This window comes from Hyaena hyaena, unplaced genomic scaffold (assembly GCF_003009895.1).
Source record: "Hyaena hyaena isolate Hyena2069 unplaced genomic scaffold, ASM300989v1 scaffold_79, whole genome shotgun sequence".
NCBI classification, from domain to species: domain Eukaryota; kingdom Metazoa; phylum Chordata; class Mammalia; order Carnivora; family Hyaenidae; genus Hyaena; species Hyaena hyaena.
The window spans coordinates 3,412,200-3,432,466 of record NW_024080711.1 but is presented as its reverse complement, the minus strand read 5'-3'; the positions used below and the strand labels follow the sequence as shown (position 1 = coordinate 3,432,466).

Below are 20,267 nucleotides of genomic sequence, written 5' to 3'. Positions count from 1 at the left end.
CCATAACTAGGGGTAAAGATGCTACTAGTATCTAGTAGGTAGAGGCCAAGGATGCTGCTAAACTCCTTATAATGCACAAGAGAGTCATGCAAAACAATTATCCAGCTCCAAATCAGACAAAAGTGGAAAGTCAATAGTATTTTTTAAAGGTTATGAAAAATATATTTTAACCTTTGAGAGAGACATCTCATAATTAGATTCAGAGGTACTATGACATCAGCAATCTAAGACTTCTCTCCTTCCATAGTCCAAAGACAAAAAAAGAAAAACATCAGTTTGCAATTTTCTAACCCAACACAAACTGTGAGGAAGTGATCAATATGGCACCATGAAAAGCACACTATCTCCTAGTTAAGAAATAAGTATTACAACACATGGAAATCACATAAAATTAGTGGAGATAACCAATGCCTCTCTTTCTGACATCAAAGTACCTCGAATACAGTGGGCTTATACTGCTCATTATTTTAGACTCTCAATTTCTTCAGGGTAGAAACCAGGTCTTACTCATCTCTATATTTTCTATTAGGTCTAATCCAACATCATTCAAAAAATAATAGACACTAAATAAACTGTTGGGACCTCATCAAGATTAAAAGCTTCTGCACAGCCAAGGAAACAACCCAGAAAATTAATAGGCAACCAACGGAATGGGAAAAGATAGTTGCAAATGACATATCAGATAAAGGGTTAATATCAAGAATCTATAAGGAACTCACCAAACTACACGCCCTAAAAACAAACAACTCAGTGAAGAAATGGGCAGAAGATATGAACAGACATTTCTCCAAAGAGGACATCCAGATGGCCAACAGACACATGAAACGATGCTCAGCATCCCTCCTCATCAGGGAAATACAAATCAAAACCACACTGAGATACCACCTCACGCCAGTCAGAGTGGCTAAAATGAGCAAATCAGAGAACTCTAGATGCTGGCGAGGATGTGGAGAAACGGGCACCCTCCTACACTGTTGGTGGGAATGTAAACTGGTACAGCCCCTCTGGAAAACAGTGTGGAGGTTCCTCAGGAAACTAACAATAGAACTCCCCTATGACCCAGCAATAGCACTGCTAGGAATTTACCCAAGGGATACAGAAATGCTGATGCGTAGGAGCACATGTACCCCAATGTTCATAGCAGCACTCTCCACAATAGCTAAAACATGGAAAGAGCCTAAGTGTCCGTCAACAGATGAATGGATCAAGAAGATGTGGTTTATCTATACCATGGAATACTCCATGGCAATGAGAAAGAATGAAATCTGGCCATGTGTAGCAACATGGATGGACCTTGAGGGTGTTATGCTGAGCGAAATAAGTCAGGCAGAGAAGGACAAATACCATATGTTTGCATGTATAGGAGGATTAGGAGGAACTTAACAGAGGACCAAGGGGGAGAAGAAGGGCGGAAATGGTGGGGGAAAGGGAGAGAGGCAAACCATGAGAGACTCTTGAATGCTGACAAAAACTAAGGACTGATGGATGTGGGGGGGAGGAGGGATGGGCATGGAGGAGGACACTTGTGGGGATGAGCACTGTGTGTTATGTGGAAACTAATTTGACAATAAACTATTTGTAAAAAAAAAAAAAAAATAATAGACACTAAAAAGCATCGGCTGAAAAAGGAATAAATAGACATCTAGTCTTTAGTAACACACTTGATTTACATCTCAAAATTATATCTCAACAGATTACAAAGTATATTCTTCTTAACCTAAAATTACAGGCATGTTCAATGTGTGGCAGATCTTAGAAGAGGCACAACCAATATAAATGACCACAATCATGTGACCATGACTAAACATTCATTCAAAACTCTTGAAAGTCGTCTCAAAAAAGTCTTGACTACTTTTGACTGTCAGAGAACATTAATAAGTAATCTAAAAATGTTTTTAATATCTGCTAGTCAACAAATTACCAAACAATGAACACACTATTATATTAATAGATAAGGAAACAGATCTAGAGTAGTTAAATAGGTGGGAGAAGATCATGCAGTCAATGAACTCCACAGCCAGGACGTGAGCTCCTCTGACTCTAAAACCCACGCTCTTCCTATAAAATCCTGTTATTGTTTCACAAATAATGTCTCAGTCAGTCATAGATTGTAATTATGAGCAGCATTTAACAGAACTTAGTGAATGAAATGACACCTATTATAAATCTGTGTGAGGGGTATGTGGGTGGCTCAGTCAGTTAAGCACTGACTTCAGCTCAGGTCATGGTCTCACAGTTCATGGGTTTGAACCCTGAGTCAGGCTCTGTGCTGACAGCTCAGGGCCTGGAGCCTGCTTCGGATTCTGTGTCTCCCTGTCTCTCTGCCCCTCCCCTGCTTGCACTCTGTCTCTCTCTCAAAAAATAAACATTAAAACTTAAAAAAAAAAGAAAGAAAGAAAAGACCCAAAGTCACCAAAACACCAATAAAGGTGAAGTTAAAAAAAGAAGAAGGTGGGGCGCGCCTGGGTGGCTCAGTCGGTTAAGCATCTGACTTCGGCTCAGGTCATGATCTCACGGTTCATGGGTTTGAGTCCCACATCCTACGTTGGGCTCTATGCTGACAGCTAGCTCAGAGCCTGGAGCCTGTTTCAGATTCTGTATCTTCCTCTCTCTCTCTCTCTCTGACCCTCCCCCAGCTCATGCTGTCTCTCACTCTCTCTCTCTCAGAAATAAATAAAAAACATAAAAAAAGATTTTTTAAAAAAAGGAGGAGGAGGAGGAGGTGGAGGAGGCAGCTAAGCCAATAGGACAGCAGAGGGAAAAAATTAAACTATAAGCTTGTTGTGAATAATAGAATTTTATTACTTAAAAATCAGGAACGATCCTGCTATAAAGTAGATGCTGTAATGTGACGTACAAGGGCCTGCAAAGGATCCTTCTGCAATAATAATGCTGCCTGGTGCTATCTGCACAATGCTGGTTAACACTTTGTATTACGTGATCCAAATTTGCTCTGCACATTGTTGAAAGGTTGTGCACAAGAATGAAAGCAACACAGGGTGCCTGGGTGGCTTAGTCAGTTAAGTGTCTGACTTTCACTTGGGTCATGATCTCGCGGTTCGTGGGTTCGAGCCCTGCGTCGGGCTCTGTGCTGACTGCCAGCTCAGAGCCTGGAGCCTGTTTCAGTCTGTGACTCCCTCTCTCTCTGACCCTCCCCTGCTCACGCTGTCTCTCTCTCTCTCCTAAAAATAAATTTAAAAAAACAAAACAAAAAAAAAGAATGAAAGCAACAGAAATGTGAAGACACTGAGAAAGACATCTCAGTTGTTTAACACATTCTTTGGGGTCATTTAGCCTATTGATAAACAAGCAAAGAGAGAACTATCTTTTAAAAGTTGGTTGATCCTCATCCAAATGATGTGTCCACCTCTAAGTGTACGGGGGGGAAATGCTGCAAATAAAACTTTTTTCATTATTAGGAAGAATTTTAAAATATTAGTTAACTACCCACAATGGCTATGAATCACAATGTTAGATATCTTTATAAGTAGTGTACTCCAAAGTCTTTAGATTTTTGCACAAATAACCAAAAATGCTCCTCTTGTGATGAAAAGTCAAGAGATGACAAAGTTTAATCTCTGTCCCAGTCTCTCAACACCTGTGACTTCACCTCACTGAATACTACTATTGGGGGTAATATCCCACAGGAAAGGGTTCTTTTATTTAAATTTCTTCCTCTAAAGATGACTTATGATTGTTTGCTGGAAATACATCTCGGGAGAAACCACACCTTGTAAAGCAGATTATGAGGCAGATGAGAAGCAGAACCACATCTAAGTGTCTACTAAGGGGTTCGAGTAAGGGAGGCTACGGATGTGACATTCAGTTTCTTTCTGTATTTGATCAATGCTTTAGTTCTGCTAAATAGCGTTACATAAAATTTTAATTCTAGTCATATATAGCTTTGTATTTATGTGAGATTTTTATGTGTCTATTTCTTATATCTTTAAGTAGTAAAACGGAAGACCTTACTTTAGCAAAGAATAATAGAAGTATGCAACATAATTTAAACTAGTCCACCAAACATAACCAAGCTATCTTTTCCTTACCTTTTAATATTATGCTATACTCAGACAAACACGGAAAACGACCAAACTTAAGTTTATGAATTATACTTAAGGAAGTATTACAGCCTCTAGGAGATAAACGTTCTATACGCTCTATGATAAAATTAAGATCTATAGTTTCTTCGTACAGATGTTTCTATTTTAATAAACACAATTTTCTTATTATTTATAATTTCACTGCAACCTGTATGAAAGGAGGCTCTAATATGGGTTTTTTTTCCCTTCTTCACTGTATTTACATTTTCTCCAAGCCCATTTGTTGAATAATTTATCATTTCCCCGTTAGTTTGTGGTACTTTCTATGTTTTTGTCATTTATTTGTTTTACTATGCCACTTTGGCATAAGGATTATTTTGAGCAGAAGGCAACTGAGAAGAAGCAGATATAAGAACTCCTCCTATTAGCCTAAAAGTAGGACATAAATTTGGAAATGTGTCCCCAGTGCCCTCTCTACAAGGAAGGACAGAAGTTCATTACTCTTTATCAGGTAAGAGATGACTCCAGAGAAGTCTGTAGCAAACTTTACTAGGTAACCCTATCTTCCATGAGTTCGCTCATACGTTTACCTTCCCATGATTTGCTACCCTAGAGACTCATAGTCCCTTTTCTTAGTCTTTTCAACTCTCTAAAAATTTATTGTTCTTTTGTTAAGACACTATATAAGCCCAAATCTAACAAACCCTTTCAGTTTCATGTAGCTCTGAGCTCCCACAGGTATCCTGTGCACAATGCACAGGATAACAAACTTGTTTATCTCTTAATCTGTCTTTTGTCAGTCTAATTTACCGTCCCAGTCCCCAGTGAGCCTAAGCCGCACAGGGGGGAAAAAAAAGAGTTAACTCTTTTCTTCTGTACAGCCTCCAGATTAATTTTAAAAAATAAAATACAGAAACCAGTTGGGATTATGCCTAGAATTTATGAACTCCAAGACAGTGTTTAGAAAAAACATCCATCTTTACAATACTTAGCCTTCACAATTAGGAGCATGAAATGAACACCTATTCCCTCAATGACTATCTTCCTTTATGTTAGTCAATAAGTTTTATAGCTTTGTTATTAGTTATTTTTAATTTTTTAAATGTTTATTTCTGAGAGAGAGAGAGAGACTGCATGAGCAGGGGAGGGTTAGAAAGAAAGGGAGATATAGAATCTGAAACAGGCTCCAGGCTCTGAGCTGGCTGTCAGCACAGAGCCCGATGTGGGGCTCGAACCCATGAACTGTGAGATCATGACCTGAGCCGAAGTGGGACACTTAACCAACTGAGCCACCCAGGCACCTCAGTATTTTTAAATTTTTTACTGGTTATTTTTTAAATCACATTTTTTGTTTTTTGCTCGGATTGAGAACTGTGTCCCATTCATTTTTCTAACTAATTACTTTCGATATAGTACAAATTAATTCCATGTTACTTTCATATCTAGCTGCCTTCTTGAATTTACTGATTCCCGTTGATTCTTATGAAGAAGTAGATTATTCATCTAAGGTGCCAGAAAATTGTGTGTGTGTTGTGCAAGGGGTGGGTGGTACAGAGGATTCATGTTAGATACTCACATATCTGGTATATTTTGGCATTACAGAAGGATTAAAAAGTTAAAGTTTAAAAAAGTAAATAATAAAAACATGAGAAAATACACAGCTAAATATTTAAATGATTTGGGGATGGATAAAGAGTGTCTACAGATAAAAGAAATGGGGAAAAATTACCAAAGATGCAGAAACAGCTATATTAAATTCAAGATTTCCAAATGGCCACAGAAAACTAGTAGACAAATATTAAAATGGGAAATACATTTCAAACAGATGACAGTTATATGGGTAAAACTCCTAACCATATAAAAAGCTCTTATAAATTAAGAGATAAACTAATTAACACCCAATAAGAAACATGGGCAGAAGAAATAAAAGGACTGAACAGACAATTCATAGAAGATAATCAAACACCAATTAACATATAAAACATTCAACTGCACAGCTAATTCAAATTAAAATGACAGATAGCATTTTGTAGCCTGTGCAACTGCAAAGATTTGGTGCCTTGAGACAAAACGTAAGCACATCTGACAGGAGTATGGAGCGTTATAACCTTTCTGGAAAACAAGTTGGTATTCTGAACTAAAAGTTTATAAGAATCATAGAATGAATATATTTGTGAAATTCTCAGGGATTAGGCAAAAGTTCTCATATAAAGATAATCATTATATTATTATTTGTGCTAGCAACTGGAAGCAACTGCAATGCCCCCCAATAAAGGAATAGTTAGTTTGTGGTACTCATCCATATAATAGACTATTAGTGCAGCCATTTAAAATATATTTCTGAAGAACAGCTAATGGCTTTGGCAAAATAAGTTAATGATAGGATATCAAGTGAAAAAAAATCAGAACAAAATTACATATATCATGATACCAATTTTATAAATATGTAACATATATATGCATAGGAAAAGTGGAAGAAAATACAGCAAAATGTTAACAATGGTTACATTAGGGGAAAAAGATTATGGACAGTTTGTATTTCATTCTTTACACTTTGAGGAATTTTTCAGATACACTAGAGTGTATCTGAATATATATTGTTACTTGTCAAAAGAAAGGCACACAAAACGTTATTTTACAGCTATAGCTAACAGGTATTTTTTAAAATACAGCATCAAGAGATGCGAGAAAATTTTCAGAATAAAGCAAAACAAGCTTTTTTTTACATCAATAGACTTCTCTTCCACAAGAATAACAGAAGATAACCACTTTTTAAAACTTTTATGTGAATTTTTTCTTCACATAACCAGCATCGTTAAGAAACTTTTAAAGGTAGTAATATCTAACTATTAAATATTGATCGCCAATACAACCTAAAAAGAAACCCTCATGAATCGACTACAGGGAAAGGGTGATTGGAATCCAGTGCTTACCTTTTTCACTTACACTCTCACTTTCAATCTCCACATCATCACAACTGGTGTATTCAGGCGTGGAAGCTAATTCCTCCTCTGAACTGCTCAATGAAACCTGGCGCATTTTACCTCCTTTCTTTGATTTATGAGGCTTTGGTGGTGGAGGCCTCACGGACTCCGACTGGTCGGAACTGAGTGAATCATTCCTTAACATGGTTTCCATCTTCTCCCGTTTTGTTTTCCTCACCGCAGAGCTAGGATCTAAGTGGTGCTGTTTCCGCAGTGAGTCGGCACGTCTCATGTCCGGTCTGTCGATGGGTATGGGGCTCCTCCGTGGGGTGGGAGGACTATGGTTTGTGGTCCTTTGTGGATAAGAACTTGGTCCCTGAGCCTCTCGAGTTCTTTCCATTGAGTAAGACCGCTGATTCTCCATGGCAGCTCTGCGTTCAGAGATAGATCTTTGCCTTGATGGTCGCTCCATCCTCAGCATAGAAATCCTAGAATCTTCCAGTTCAGCATTTGCCAAAGAGACATCACTATGCCTTCTCTCGTGCCTCGCTCGGGACACTTCAGCATGAATACGCATTTGTTCTTCATAGGGCTGCGGCTTCACTGGATACCGGGCCAGGTTCGGATCGCTTCGATAGCGCGCCTGGTACTCCTCCTCCCTCCTTTGTCTTTCATACTCATCTCTGCTCTCCACATCCTCATCATCTACAATATATTCTTTGGAATGCCTATGGCTTCTCCTGTTGGAGTCCCTGTAATTTATAGGCTCAGACTCTTCATAAAACTGAGGTTCACGCTGAGACCTCCTATCAGCATAATCTGATGGAGATCTCGGCATGGCGTTATCTGAAGTAGCATATTGTGAATATTCTTCTCTTTCTTCTCTTTGGTCGTATCTTCTGTTCTGATCTCTGGATACTGATGGACTTCGTGTCCTAAGGAACCAAAGGAAAAGACTGATGAGAAGAGCAACGTCTCAGCAATTCAACGTTTTCTTGATTCACTGGTGGTTTGACGAATTATATTCAAATACTTCTACTTTAAAAAAAAGTCTTCGTACAGTCATGCTACAATAAAAGTTTTACTAATATTCATTTTATTCAGTTCAAATAGGAAATTTTAAAGGTACTTTTGATATGGTTCTTTAATGCCTGCATACTCCATACATATGGAATATCCTTATGCCCTGAAATAGGATACAAAATACTCTCTTGCTGCAAAATGGACTTAACTGTGCTTTCCCTACTCGGCTCAATACACTTCGACCATCTCCCAATTGCTATTCAGAGGCTTTGAAAAATTCCACCTGACATTTTTTCTGTTCTTGATACCTGGATATAAAGTCACTTGAAAACATAATGAAGCCAAACTGATTTGGCTCAAGAGCTCAATACTTTCTGGCTAAAAACTAAATGTTGGCTCTTAAAAGTCATTTTTCATTCAGCAGCTACCTATATCACTCCGAGTATTGGTTCATCTAAATCTTTATCATTGCATTATATCTCCAGCCCTTCTTTACTGCTCTAACTTAAGATAAACAATTAAAATTTTTTTGACAATAATGACTTACTCATCACAAAAAGAAAAAAAATGTAGAACTCAGAGAACTGCTCTTTTTATTCCATCCTCACTGAGATTAAGGCCAGCTCAATGAGACTTCTCTTTGTCTTCACATCTGACCCCTCATACTTTCTCAGAGCCTCAGAAGAAGAGACTGTGTATTAAGTTCTCAACCTGCCCCTCTAACAGTAGTACAACATAGTGGGCCTTATAATCATACAGAATACTCTTTGTCAACCAAATATGCACACCGTCCTCTTCCCTGGTACGAACCCAGATAAACGCCAACCGCTAGCCATGAAAAGCAGGGGAGAGATGACAGAAGTTCAGAATAATGATTACAGAGATTTTTGCCAGGACATATGAACAGGAGACAATAAAAAAGTAGGGTCATTTGAAGTTAAAGATGGCCAACATTGGATAGCTCAGTTTCTTACACAATTTCTTACCCAATTTTTTTTTTTTTTTGGCCTAAAAGCAAGAGCAGAGAAAGGACCCACGTGGAATGACCCAACCCAGAAACAGCCTCCTGCTCTTCTATAGTTTCCTGTGTCATCAAATCTCTTTCCCCCGTATCGGAAATGTAGCCTGACAATGTACTGAGTAAGATTTGTTAGTAAAAACCAAAGGCACTCTAGGTTTTCCAGGTAGTAAGGGCTTTAATGCAGTAATCAAAAGGTACACAACTGAACCAGCAAAGTGGTGAAGGCCAGAGAAGTTAATGCTGCTGTTCTTAGCCTGAAGAACAAAAGACAAGGGTTCTCAAAATGTTCATTAGGAAGCTGCTGTTAATCTCAAGAATCTTCGGGGAATTTGTCATCAATTATTTCAGCTGCCTACAGAATTAGGGTGGTCAATTAACAGGAGCTTGCCAGGAGCTACGGAGACTTTCACATCTGCCCGTGTGCCAGCCAACAATGGCTGCTTGACAATAATGGCCTCTGTAACTGGTCCACCTTTCAATGTCACACAAAGGCATAGCCAGGGTAACTCTATGCCAGAACCATAAAGGATAAAGTATTACAGAAAATGAAGGAACTGGTCTGTTTTCCTAAATATTTAGGCAGTGGACATGATTTTTTTTTTTTTTTTTTTACATTTATAGCTTACCTTTACACATAAAACATTTAGGACTTAAATCATTTCGGTTTTGCTACATAAAAACATAGACTCCTATAGTTTAAAATATACAATCAGGGGTGCCTGGGTGGCTCCGTCTGTTGAGCATCCAACTTCGGCTCAGGTCATGATCTCACCACTCCTGAGTTCGAACACCACATTGGTCTCTGTGCTGACATCTCAGAGCCTGGAGTCTACTTCAGATTCTCTGCCTCTTCTTTCTGCCCCTCCCCCACTCACCCTCTGTCTCTCCCTCCCTCTCTCTCTCTCTCAAAAATTAAACATTAAAAAAATTAAAAAGTAAAATACATAATCAAAACAGAGCACTCAAAATAAATACCATGGTATAAACCTACACAATATTCTGTATATGTGTGCCCATTATACATATTTCCTTTTATTTTTTTGTCATTTTTTTATACATATGACTAAAGAAATAAAATAATTTAGCGTGGTGGCAATATATCATAAAAAGTACATCATAAAGAGATCTGGGTTTCTTAGTTCTGTTTTTGTTATTAATCAGTTATTTGAAACTATATGGCCATTTAACCTTTGAGAGTTTGTATTTTAGACTATATACATTAACTCATATATCATTTTAAAAAATATGTATTAGGTAAAAACTAAATGCCACGTACTATATTAGAGATTAGGAATAAAGAAATGATAAGAAATAATCCTTGATTTTTGAGAAGGTGCATGATTCTAAAACTCTTCCATTTCTTAGGGACTATGATCTTATAATACTGATACCAAAACTTCATCAAGTTAATATGCCTAAATGAAAGCTTTAGGGATAGCAAAAAATAATGATACTTCTGTCAAAATGTAATTAGCTGTGCCAATTTTCAACGTACTCACATCTCACTAACTGGCTACTTATATCTACTTACTATATTAAAAAAAACTAACTGAGATGAATGAGAATTTCTCTAAGGAACTCTAAAGAATAAGCAATTAAATAAGTTCTTCTGAACTAACCATATAAACTCCATTAGATGCAGACTTTACGTTAAAATTCAAATACATTTGGGGGTGTTACTTTTTTCTGATCTAAGTTAATAAATAGATTTGCCTCTAAAAATATTTTTTTTCATAAACCAAATTTAATATCAAGTAATTGATACTGTTTCAAGAGTAAGATTCTAGTGATACATAAGAAAATGATTGTTTCAACTTCACTTATTTTTAAAACTTTTTTATTTGAGTATAGTTGACACACAATGTTACATAAGTTTCAGGCATACAACATAGTGATTCAACTTCTCTATTTGTTATGCTGTGCTCACCACAAATGTAGCTACCATCTGTTACCATACAAGGCTATTACAATATCATTGACTACATTCCCTATGCTGTGCTTTTTATTCCTGTGACTTTTTCATTCTGTAACTAGAAGCCTGCATCTCCCACTCCCTTTCACCCACTTTGACCATCCCCTCATTGTTTGAATAAGTTCTAATTTCCCTAAAATCCAGTGTGGATTGAATAGGAAACTTTATACCTAGCTATAAGTATATAAATTTTGAAAGCAGTATTACCTCATTACCATAGACCAGTAAGATCAGGTCGTCACTTAGGGCTCACTTTTGTGCCTTTGTATCCTCCCAGGATATACTGCTACATTCTACTTACAATTACCTAATTAGCATTCTGTATTATCCATTAGACTTTAAATTTTGAAACAGGAAGGACTGTGTCTATTATACCTTTGTAGTTCCACTATGAATTCATTTGCTCAACAAATACTTATTCAGGGCTTAATGTGTGCCAGCTATGATTCCAGTTGCTGGAAATACAATAAAGAGACACATAAGGTTCCTGTCCTAAATAAGCTTTCTTTTTAGTAGGGGAGACAAACAATAAGCAAATAAATTAGGCAATAAATAAACAAAGGCAATTCCATACACTGGTAAGTACTACAAAAGAACACTGAAACAGGGTGAATTTATGAAACATATCTGAGGGGAGCTCCTTTTGGTAAGAAAGACCTTCCTGAAAGGGTACATCTGAACTAAGACCCGACTAATGTAGGTACACTGAGTGTAACCCATTTATATAAAATATACAACTTTCTGGAAATGTTTTGGGTGTTCTTACTAAGTTGTTACCACTTTGGTTGTTGTTGTTTACTGAAAACTGTTTTACAAAATATAAAATCTACCAAATTCTTAAGTGTTGTTTTAATAAATCAAGGCGTTTCCAAGGAAGTTCATCCCTAGAACCTATCAAAAATCAGCCCAGCAAGCCTTTTCATATACCCCTCCTTTCAAAAGATTTCATGCTCTCAAACTGAGTAAATTCCAATTCCACATTATACTTGATCCCAGTTGGAAGTCAAATGAAAAATGGCCAGATTAAATCAAAATGAATGGATATTGGCTTTATAATATTATTTAAAAAATACTTACATGCCTTAAGATTGTTAATACAAATTAATCTCTAAAATGTGGGACTTTAGGCCATAAGAAAGTAATAAAAAATGAGAAAACGTTAACAGGGAAATTAAATATTTTGAAGGCGGTTCAACCTAACGATGGTCTTCCTCCTTACTATACTTCTTCCCTAGGTAATCTTATCCATTTCTATCCAGGAATGTAAATAATACTCTAAAATATTAAGGTTCATGAGGAACAGCAACTAGGTCTATGGAAGCTTGCACATAATAGAAGCTCGATAAACATCTGCTGAATTAAAGAACTGATGAATTCTCCCTTAGATCCTTAGATTATCTCCACTTTTCATGATATGCTCTTTTCTTCTATACTCAAACCCACCAATTTGCCAAAATAGTCTATTTCTTATCTTTTCCCTACTGCTGTCTTGGCAGTAATAACACTCTAAGTGAACGGAGGGAACTACTTTTCTTAGTAGTGTATGTTGTATGTTAATTTGGCTTTTGCTGGCCTTCAAAATCCAACAATTGTTTACAAAATAATTTCTTTGGAAAAATGTATTTTGAGTGTACAATTAAACATTTAAAACAAAACCTCTTTATAAGTTAGGGATTTCTAGTAATATCTTTTAACATCACACAGTTATTATAGGCTGGGGGCAGGGGGGAGAAAACGCATCATTCCCTGAGGAATGAACATAAATTTTTGAAAGTAAGTAGGCTATAAATAAAGTGAATATAGTGAGCCTTTACAATAGAAAAAACATATCCTATTTTATTGCTAAATAAGAATATGTATCATAGAATTCAGCTCTAAAAGAAAGCCTATTATTAATTAACACTTAGCAAGTCATCTAAGTGTTCTTTAAAAGTCATACCTTAGAAAAATTGAATTCAACATTAAATCCAACAATCACATTGTTCTAGAGATTATGAAATTTGCCTGAAGCATGTGAATCATGCTGTAGATGCTGATTTGTACTGGATTTAAGTAAAAATAGAACAGTGCTCATGATTTCTGAAATTGGGATAACTATTGTCACTGTTACTTAACATGAAATTAAGTTTTTAAAAATACAGTTTAAGGTATAGTATCTTACAGCCTATTAAAGTTATGCTGGGAGCAAGGCAAGATTTTATTCTATGACTACTCTTACCAAACAGTGAAGAATCTGTTATCACTTAGTCCAAATATTAAAATATTCTATCAAATAATTTTACCAACTAGATCATGAATTACTTCATTTATACTCTCCTTTAAATGAAAACTGCTATGTTTTCTTAGACACTATATTTTTTTCAGGAACTGAAGAAAACCTATGAAAATTCAAGTACTGTATCACTCATCTCTATCTTCCCTGTTGCCCTTTATAAGCAAGTCTTGGCATTCATTATTATCAGGTGGAAAACATTTAATAGGTAAAAGAATATAATGATAAATTATACAATTCTCTAAACAATCATAAAGGATTTAACAGTATTTCATCCACAAGTTCTAATTCAGGAGAATGGAAACAATTCATCCAAGATGTCACATTTCACTTAATCCTTCAAAGACACTGAGAAATTAATAGGCAAGATCCAAAATTACGCTCTTCTTTAGAATGAAATGTATTTGTGGCATCATATGGTGCCTTGCTTTTTACTCCTATGCATCAATCAACTCCTATTTCCAATATAACAATATCAGTATATGTTTGTATTCACTTTATATTTGCCTCATATCTGTTCATCTTACCTCTTTACTGAAATCTAGGTTGTTACAATTATTTTCTCTTTCACCATATTGTAGAGTAGCATTTCTGTTCATTGCTTGTAATTTTTTGGTCATATGGACTATTCAATCTATTTCTAAATATTCTAGTCAAAAATTCACACCTAATCCTCTAAAATAAATGTTACTATGATTAGAGCAAGAAACTCTTAACAATTAGTCTCTTTAAAGCTCTGTGTCTAAAAATCAGATTGACTGATAGAAAAACTCCAAATAAAGATTCTTTCCCAAATAACATGATTTTCAATAATTTCTCAAAGCTAGTCACAATCTACATACTGTATTACAATCCATGTTTTTACCATATTTACAACTTTAACCATGCTGCGTGGTTTGTGTTATTATACCACCTATAATACCTACTATATATACTACAAAAATAATCATCAAGTCTCTAAAAATATAATCTAGTATAAACTATTTGAAAACATTTATAAAGACAATGAAAGCTTACATGGAAACCTAAGCTTTAATATTTATATATCTTGAACTCTTAAGACCTATACAGCTTTTAAGAATCATGACATTGAAGGTAAGAAATTTGAAGACTGCTAATTTCTGCAAATTCAAATTTTATGCTATTCAATTAAGTACTGCCTATAAGAAAATCTCCCACTCATAATCTTTATTAGTAGAGATCATTAAACCACTATCATTTATAAGTAAAATAACAGAAAGTAAAAGAACAGAAATGATATTTGAAGAATCAATAATCTGAAAAAGCCTCCATCTTTTTAAAAGCTTTATAAAGCATGGTTATTGCTAAATAAATTTAAATGATGCTTCATTAATTCAATTACACAATTCTAACCATATAGTTTAAACATAACATTGTAATCAAATTCTGAAATGTGAAGCCATTAAGACACATTAAATCAAGGACTGAACAGAAATACAGGATCCTGTAAAATATGAAATATATAGATTGTCTCCCTGGAATTTCTACAAAAAGCTTTTGACAAATCAAACAATTTATATTCATCAAAAAACACCCAGAAAGGACCCATCTTTTTTAACATATCACATTTCACACATTATTATAGTTTTACCTTTTGCTCAACCAATGCACATCTGTCCAGCATGAAGCATCATTGTCGACAAAAATACATCGACACTCTGCCAGGCAGTGCTTTCATTTAATCCTTCTCTATCTCTAGCAAAATCATAGGATCCATCCTTAATCAGATGACTTGAAAATCTCTACTTGCTTACAATCATTTTATTTCAAAACTAAATTACTAAAAATTTACACATACAACAGCACTCATTCATGGATGGAGTCATCCATGAGCCTGTTAAGAAAAAGGTTACTCTTTAATGCCGTTACTATGTGGCTGTATATAGCTCCAGGTCAAGTAAGAATGTACCCAGTAAGGAGGATTACGGTACTTAGCTGATTAGTGCCTCACAATACTGAATACCAAAGCATCCTACATGCACGGCATTGTGGGGACTCTACTTAAAACGGACAGATTGAGAAATTTGTAAACCATGTTCTCCTACATGAATTACAGCATTGCTAAAATAACAGATATCATTGTGTTTGTTATTGATGTCCACTGTACTGCCATCACTTATGAAAAGTACAGTGATGATAAAAGTTGTTGATGGTTTAACAAGCTTATTCTATCATTTCTTTACAATTATTCAATAAGTTTCTTAATCTTCACTAAAAAGAGAATGCTACCCCCAGAAGTATAATGGGAAAGGAAATAGCAAGTTAGTAAATTTAATAAAAAATAATGGATTCCATGAACCAAGAAGTTCATCAGATACTGAGATTAAATCAAGTTTTGCTCACTTTATCACTTAACCTCTCAATGACTCTATTCGGTCACTCTAAATATAAAAATATAGTAAAGACAGTAACACCACAGACTCCTTTCTACCAGAAACCAATCACCAAGATGTTAATAACTTCTGAGGATTATATGTAAGTCATTCCACATAAACTCATATAAAACTGAGGAAGGGCCAGTGTTTGAAGAGTGGGGGGAAATGCAAAAGTACTGTGTGTTTTGGGGTCTCCTGAATTTTGAGTTTAAATGAGAGTCTAGGAAAATGTGGTCACACCATTCAAACTATTTGTGCAGTATTCATCTACACAAGTCTCTCCTAGAATTAAGTCTAAATCTTGGAGAGATTGTGGAGGGGAGGCGGGGGCAGAGAAAGTAATTTTTACTCACTGAGGATTCCTACTAAAGATTAGTAGATTACTGGAACAAATGCAATAAAAATTCACAATCACTCATTTTCATAGGAATGTTAACCAATAACATAAGAATATTTTAATTCTTTGGGTAAGTACTTCCTATGCATTCAAATTTACGAGGACCCAATTTGGGATTTAAAAGGTTTTCATGAGACTGTTTTATAATTTTAGTATCCATTGACTTCTTCAGAAGTACAAAATAACAAAGATTCTATGAATCAGATACCAGTTTAAATAATTTTTATTTTATTGATGATAATATTTTCAACTCATGTTTGAAAGATGAAGATCATGTTTATTCAAATCTCTAGAAAATGGTGCAGAAATGACATTCTCCTCTAATTACCCATTGTGCCACTCCCCGCCTCCCACTATCCCTCCCAAAACTGCCATGTCAAACAAACAAACAAACAAAAAAACAAAAAGATTAGGAACGATTCTATATCAGAAGACAATTTCAACCAGTAGTGACTTTAGTCCTCTTCTTTAAGGTGCTCTTTCTGAGTTTATGACAGCCTTAGAAACAACAATATTCAATGAAAACAATACAAGAAAGTACCATGAGCAAGATAGGAGAAACAGAAGAAGAAAAAAAGTATAAATACATTTAACTAACTACCCTCCATAAACATCAGTGGAAGTTCCCAGAAAGAGTCATTTTACTCCATTCTCCACTGAAACCTTCATATGATTTTAACATCACAGTTCCTTCATTGAACTTCAATTATTGGTTTAATATACCTATTGCATTCTCTCCTCCTTTCTCTATTTGCTCCAAAAAAAACATCTTACAGATTTTTGGTCAGGTCCTATAACCAGTTATTCACAGAAGAAGATCTCTTCATATAAAAGGAGACAAACACATCTACAAATATATATCAAATAAAAAAATTGATGATGCTTATCTACAAGCCAAAGATGCATAAAATTAATTCTCATCTTAAGTGTTCATTTCCTTATTGAGAAAAAGGATCATTGAGTGTTTTAAAATATGGGAAACATAATAAATGGGTTTAAGGAGAAAGAGCACACTCCATCTCAGCTAATAGCAACTCTACCCTTTGGGTTGCTCCACCAATCCATGAGGAAATTCTATAGGACCTACCTTCAGAACATATCCTGAACCTAAATACTTCTCACCATCTCACCACCTCCTCTAGTACAAGCCTGGTGAAGTCATCGCCATTTCTCATGTGAGTTACTGCAAAAACTTCCAAACTGGTCTTTCTGCTTCTACCCTGTACTCCTTCAGCTCAGTGCCAACACAGCAGCAAGAAAGCAGGTCAAATATGCTTGAAACCCATAACTCCCCATTTTGCTGACCAGGCCTATGGGATCTGGAGCCCTTCACTCTCTGGCCTCCTCTCCTACCGCTCCCCTGCTGGCTCACTCAGATCCAACCTCTGAGTCTTCCCTGCATTTCCTCACTTTAGGACCTTTGCTCTGGCAGCTCCCTCTGCTCGGAATGCTGCTCCTCCAGATACCAGCAGACATCTTCTAGACTTCTAGTCAGTACACACCTTCTTTCTTCATCCCTCATATCTCACTTTCTCAAGGAGGCTTATCCTGACCACTCAATTTAATACTTCAACCTGTCTCCACCCCCTAAACCTGCTTTATTGTATTTAGTCTTTTTCATAGCACTTATCTCCTTCTAATTATAATATATTTTTATCTGTTTCCTGTTATGTATATTTTGTAGGCAGGATCACTGTTTTGGTCATGTGATTCCCAAGATCACTGTTTTGGTCATGTGATTCCCAAATACCTGGCACGTAGTAGATACGCAACAAATATTTATTGAAGAAACAAATAAAGGAACACAAGCAAGGTATTTTTTACACTATGACAAAAATAAATGTCATTTGCCCTTTTCAACCAGCCTATCTACAATAGAAACATAAAGGATTAGCTAAAACTTAGGCTATTTGTTTTCTTTTTTTTTACCTTAAAAAGTAAACTCACAAACTACCCAAAATACCAATTCCAAGGGAACAAGTAAAAGATGTGCCTTCAATGCATGAGTTTTGAGAATAACAACCTCTTCATTCTCACAGCTACTGAATTTTTTTTCTGTCCAACTTTGTTGATTTGTAAGAGTGATTTGAGAATTTGAACGACTTTTTCAGAGGTGTGGAGAAAGCCACATTGCTGAGATAAGTAGGGAGAGGTGAGGAGTTAAAGAGGCTGTTTCCTGATAGCAGAACAGAAACAATCTTTAAAATCAGAGCTACAGTTCTGTCAAGTAGCCTGCCACCAATCTACATGAGAATACAACTCAATAAGATTATTTTAGAGAGTGACAGGTACAAAGAAAGCTCTTGCTAAACAGGATTTTTCTTGGAAGAGAATTGATGATGACCAGCTCAGGACAGTACTGTTTGGAGCCAACTACCATGACAAAATAAAAACAAAAACAAAAAGATCTGTTTCGTTTAAATGTGGGGCATTTCATTATACCGGTATTTAAGGTCATAAAAGTTTTCCTACATAATTCTTGAATGTTCATATGCCAATAAATACATAACATGTAATGTATCTTCACACAAAGCTAAAGGAACAGGCACAAATTATTTCTACTCGCTCTTCACCTTCAGATCTGACCATTAGACCAATAAAAGAACCCAATCTATCTTCCAGTTAACAGAATGTTCTTCCTCAAACGGAAAATAGCACCTAACATCTGCCCGCCAGCATGATCTGTTGGTGTCCCTTAGTCATCTATACCAATATTGCATTGCTTCAAATTATGCATCAATCAGCCTCACTGTTTACATATGCAGTGTATTCTCTGGAAGATAGATACTCTTGATTCCTTCATTCTTAAAGACCAGTAAAACACTATAACACTAAAACACTATACTAACCTTTAGTAGACTATCTTCAAAAGTGGCTGAAAGTAATACACATTATATCTCGGGGTACCACTCTTCACTCCATTCCCAATCAGAGAAAGTCTGTTCCATATATCTACACTATGGAAGTCTTAAAACACAATGGAAATTTTAAGGAAGGTGCACTGAAGAGTGAAAGAAGACAGCTTTCCACCCCATTCAGCATTACATAAAACATCCTCCTTTTAATAATTCTTTAATTCTCCCTTCCATAAAGCTCTCTTAGCCTCTTACCATCTGGTCTCCCACACTCCTCTACAAATTTCCTCTGCCAGCGTTGTGTTGCAGCTAGCCACCCCCACCCCCTAAAATGTAGAATGCTGACTGGAGTTCAACCCCAAAAAACATGAGACGCAATGTAATGAGACCCACTGGTGGGGCTGAGCTTTGTGAAAGAAGGCTGGTTAATTTTAACAAGTGCATTTGTAGGGTTTCATAATATTTAAAATATGATATTCTCTTTTAAACACCACATTGAAAGGGGATATGATTTAAGAGGCATGTCTGAAACCATGATAATGATGAGTCATCAGATCAGACACTGGAGTTGGGATTTTCTTTGCAACATGGACACATTGTTAAATGTAAATGCCTCCAGATAAATGATGCATTTTACCACTTGTATGGAAAAGTTTCTTTAGCAAATTTTAAAGTAATGGTTAGAAAATAACACTGCACAGTAAAATTATTTCTTTACCTTTTAATTTGTGCCTAATCTCTAAAAATATATTAGGTAAAAAGCAAACAATTGGTGAATTTTTCGGTTACATAAAGTCTTATAAAAGAAGAAAATAGGAAATGTACTCTGGAAACAACTAATGAATATCTGTTGCTGGCCCACTGTCACTCTTTCTCTTCTTTCTTGGGAGGGAAGGAATGTCTCCTCCATTCTCAGCTTTGTGGTTTGGACTGAATTGGCCTCACTTGCCCAGGAGTGCGCCATGATTAGCAGAGCATTGTCCCTGCAATGTACCATCCCTATTCTTGACTAGCATGATGACCTACGCTGGTCCAATCACAATGACTTAAAAACATGTGTCTGACAGTGCCGAGACACAGATTTCCTGTTTTATGATTGAGGATTCATGGAACTCTCCAAGCTACTGAAGTCAGTTTAGAGTTGGGGGGAGTCCTCCCAAAATGAAGTCAATTTAGTGACACCTAGTGACAAAAATGAGAAGAAAGAAATGAGGTCCTGAGTCATGTTAAATGAGATTCAGGATCAATCCCACAGTAACATTTATCTCTGGAGTTTTTAATCAGGTAAACTAATTAATCCCCTTTACTTTTTTAAGCCAGACTCAGTTGAATTTTCTATAACTTGCAACTGAAATCTTCTTGCC

General features: G+C 36.0%; 1 protein-coding gene across 23 annotated transcripts in view; it reads right to left on the bottom strand.

Annotated features, from left to right (window-relative positions):
- The window catches only part of RIMS2 (regulating synaptic membrane exocytosis 2), a 599,820-nt gene that overhangs the window by 310,317 nt on the left and 269,236 nt on the right, over positions 1 to 20,267 (bottom strand). For 22 of the 23 annotated variants that reach the window (XM_039233796.1, XM_039233785.1, XM_039233791.1 and 19 more), the window contains one exon: positions 6,977 to 7,902. In XM_039233796.1, coding sequence (XP_039089727.1) covers positions 6,977 to 7,902 — 926 coding nt within the window. Of the gene's footprint in view, positions 1 to 6,976; positions 7,903 to 16,185; positions 16,212 to 17,241; positions 17,258 to 20,267 lie in introns of all 23 variants that reach the window. The other variant, XM_039233799.1, reaches the window with a different exon arrangement.